General features: G+C 45.4%; 1 protein-coding gene across 2 annotated transcripts; it reads right to left on the reverse strand.

Moving 5' to 3' along the window:
• Positions 1-58: 58 nt before the first annotated feature.
• LOC117940356 (NLR family CARD domain-containing protein 3-like) lies at positions 59-3,648 on the reverse strand. Of its 2 annotated transcripts, XM_034865673.1 has the most exons (4): positions 1,584-3,648; positions 1,319-1,492; positions 868-1,038; positions 59-270 (listed from the first exon to the last, which is right to left on the reverse strand). In XM_034865673.1, the coding sequence occupies exons 1-4, from the start codon at positions 3,458-3,460 to the stop codon at positions 78-80; spliced, it is 2,415 nt and encodes an 804-aa protein (XP_034721564.1). In that variant the 5' UTR covers positions 3,461-3,648; the 3' UTR covers positions 59-77. The 2 variants fall into 2 exon arrangements, with proteins under 2 accessions (XP_034721564.1, XP_034721563.1); XM_034865672.1 differs by lacking the exon at positions 1,319-1,492 and having other exon boundaries at positions 1,584-3,498.
• Positions 3,649-3,894: the final 246 nt, after the last annotated feature.

The following is a 3,894-nucleotide window of genomic DNA, read 5'->3' on the forward strand; positions in this document are numbered from 1 at the left end:
GGGGGGGGGGGGGGGGTCAGAGAGGTCTGTGACTAGCTTTGATACAAAATGTTTCCAGCGCCTCTCTCAGGCTCTCCCTAGCAGACCTCTTCGTACCTGAGAGTGTCCAGTCTCCAGTGTGGATCCTCCAGCCCAGCAGACAGCAGCTTCACTCCAGAGTCTCCTGGATGATTGTAGCTCAGGTCCAGCACTCTCAGATGGGAGGGGTTGGAGCTCAGAGCTGAGACCAGAGCAGAACAGCCTTCCTCTGTGATCAGGCAGCCTGACAGACTGCAAACACACAGAACAACACACAGAAACCATCCATGAACATGTGGAGCCATGTTGTCTGTTGTTCAGCTACATTTTGGTCCAGATACAGATTTGGTGATCCTTCCTTTTACAGTCCTCTAATTACCAAGTATTTACCTGGTATAGTGTTATGTGCCGTATTGTCTTATGTCGGGTGTTGGTTGTGTTTACTTTTTGTGTGTAATCCTATTCAGGTGTGTGCCATGTTTGTAAGAATGAAGAGATGGCTTCAGTGGAAGCCAGGTGATTATTTTGCATTTTTCCCAATTGGTTATTCGTCACGCCCCGGTGTGTAACGGCCCTAGTTCTTAAGGTTTTACCTTGTACTTCAGTTGTAGTTTCTCTATATTACCTCCTTATTACCAGTGGTAGTTATCTTGTAATATTATTATTATGTAAATACCAGGTAAATACTTGGTAATTAGGGGACAGAAAACAAAAGTAAACCAATACTTTTTGATCTAGAAACCACCGTCAAAGTTTAGTTAAATATACTTTGACACTTAGCATTAGCAGACGCTACACGTTAGGTGTTTATTCACTGATCAGAGTTTAAATGGCTTAATGAATTCTGACCTGAGAGTCTCCAGTTTACAGTGTGGACTATCCAGTCCATCAGAGATCAGCTTCCCTCCTGAATCCTGCAGGTTGTTGTTACTCAGGTCCAGCTCTCTCAGACTAGAGGACTCAGAGAGAACTGAGGACAGAGCTTCACAACTTCTCTCTGACAGGTTACAGTTACTCAGTCTGAAGTGCCAACAATGACCAGAAAAGAAAAACATGATGTAATCAAATTAGTTTTACCCTTCAAGTATATCTCCAAGGCCATTAGTATAAGTATAAAATATGTTATTGTAATACAATGGAGTAAACAAGAATGAAATAAACATTATCTCAGTTGTTAATATTGGAGACAAACCTACTGAACAAGTCTATGACCTAGATCAAGCTGGATCTCTGCTGATATCAGATTAACATGTGACTCTTATTCCTAAAGATAAATAACCATATTTAAACAATGCCTGACCTGAGTGTCTCCAGTTTACAGTGTGGACTCTTCAGTCCAACAGAAAGCTGCTCTACTCCTGAATCCTGCAGGTTGTTGTTACTCAGGTCCAGCTCTCTCAGACTAGAGGACTCAGAGCTGAGAACTGAGGACAGAGCTTCACAGCTTCTCTCTGACAGGTTACAGTAGATCAGTCTGAAGAGACGAATGGAGGGAAAGAAGTTATTTATTTTCAACTCCTGTTGAAAGATAGCAAAGTATTACATGATAAATAAGTCTCACTTACAGAGCTTTGTTGGAGGCTTTGACCACTGGAAGTAACATCATAAGAGCCTCCTCTGAAGCGGAGTATTTTTTCAGGTCAAACACGTCCAGATCTTCTTCTGATGACAGTAAGATGAAGACCAGAGCTGACCACTGAGCAGGAGACAGATTATATCTGAAAAGACTTCCTGAACTCAAGTACTGTTGGATCTGCTCCACTAGAGAACCATCATTCAGTTCATTCAGACAGTGGAACAGATTGATGCTTCTCTCTGCTGACAGATTCTCACTGATCTTCTCCTTGATGTACTCTACTGTTTCCTGATTGGTCTCTGAGCTTCTTCCTGTTATTGTCATCAGACCGCGTAGGAGATTCTGATTGGTCTGCAGAGAAAGACCCAGGAGGAAGCGGAGGAACAAGTCCAGGTGTCCATTAGGACTCTGTAAGGCCTTGTCCACAGCACTCTGGTAGAACTGTGTTGATGTTTGTTCTTCTGCCAGCAGGTTCACTCCAGAGTTGGTGAAGGTCAGATGGACATGAAGAGCAGCCAGAAACTCCTGAACACTCAGATGGACAAAGCCGAACACCTTGTCCTGGTACAGTCCTCTCTCCTCTTTAAAGATTTGTGTGAACACTCCTGAGACCACTGAGGCTGCTCTGATATCAATGCCACACTCTCTCAGGTCTGATTCATAGAAGATCAGGTTGCCTTTCTGCAGCTGCTCAAAAGCCAGTTTTCCCAGAGACTCAATCATCTTCTTGGTCTCTGGACTCCAGTGTGGATCTGTCTCAGCTCCTCCATCATACTTGATGTTCTTGACTTTGGACTGAACTACCAGGAAGTGGATGTACATCTCAGTCAGGGTCTTGGGGAGCTCTCCTCCATCTCTGGTCTTCAACACGTCCTCCAGAACTGTAGCAGTGATCCAGCAGAAGACCGGAATGTGACACATGATGTGGAGGCTTCGTGATCTCTTGATGTGGGAGATGATTCTGCTGGCCAGCTTCGCATCTGTGAATCTCTTCCTGAAGTACTCCTCCTTCTGAAGGTCAGTAAACCCTCTGACCTCTGTCACCATGTCAACACACCCGGGAGGGATCTGATTGGCTGCTGCAGGTCGTGTGGTTATCCAGAGGCGAGCAGAGGAAAGCAGATCCCCCCTGATGAGGTTTGTCAGCAGCACACCCACTGAGGTGGACTCTGTAACATCAGTCAGGATCTCAGTGTTGAGGAAGTCCAGAGGAAGTCGACACTCATCCAGACCGTCAAAGATGAAGAGAACCATGACCTCTTCAAACCTGCAGATTCCTGCTTCTTTGGTTTCACTAAAGAAGTAATCAACAAGTTCCACCAAGCTGAACTTTCTCTCTTTCAGCACATTCAGCTCTCTGAAGGTGAATGGGAATGTGAACTGGATGTCCTGGTTGGCTTTGCCTTCAGCCCAGTCCAGAGTGAACTTCTGTGTTAAGACTGTTTTCCCGATGCCAGCCACTCCCGTTGTCATCACTGTTCTGATTGGTTCATCTCTTCCAGGTGGGGTTTTAAAGATGTCTTCTTGTCTGATTGTTGTTTCTGGTCTGTCTGGTTTCCTGGATGCTGTTTCAATCTGTCTGACCTCATGTTCATCATTGACCCCTGCAGGCCCTCCCTCCATGAGGTAGATCTCTGTGAACATCTGATTCAGAAGGGTTGGGTTTCCTGCTTTAGCAATCCCCTCAAACACACGCTGGAACGTCTTCTTCTGGTTAGACTTGAGTTTATTCTGATAAACTCCAGAATGACTTCCTAAATGAAACCACAACAAATGGAAAAATGAAGGGAAGGATGAAGCAACCGTGCACTGTTCAGGAAAGGGCAGGTCAAACAAATGTGATCCAAGGCCAGGACCAAAAACCATAATGCCAATGGACCCATGTTACTGAAGCAGAGATGGAAGGAGGGAGGAGGGGAGAAAGGGATGTCGTTGACCCCGAGGGGAGGAAAGGAAACAAATGAACAGGTAACAAGCTCTGCAAGCAATGCAGGAGGGCAGAAGAGTCTAAAAAAAGAGAGTCCTCTGGGATGAGATCATAGAAAGTCATGCCAGCCTGCGGAGGGAAGACTGCGTCCCGTGACCAGGGAAAGGGGAAAGAGAAGGAGAGTGTCAGGCGGTGCAGGGAATTCTGGACCCAAATGCAGAGACAGACGGGACCAATGAAGAAGGAACTCTCTGCTGAGTCCAATGACACCTTCACAAGACTGTACCCTGAGGCCACTTTTACAGTTTATTTTCCGTCTGGATTTATTTTATAAAAAAGCTTGTAAAACATCAACCCTGTGGTCTACAGTCAA

This window comes from Etheostoma cragini, unplaced genomic scaffold, assembly GCF_013103735.1.
Source record: "Etheostoma cragini isolate CJK2018 unplaced genomic scaffold, CSU_Ecrag_1.0 ScbMSFa_2269, whole genome shotgun sequence".
NCBI classification, from domain to species: domain Eukaryota; kingdom Metazoa; phylum Chordata; class Actinopteri; order Perciformes; family Percidae; genus Etheostoma; species Etheostoma cragini.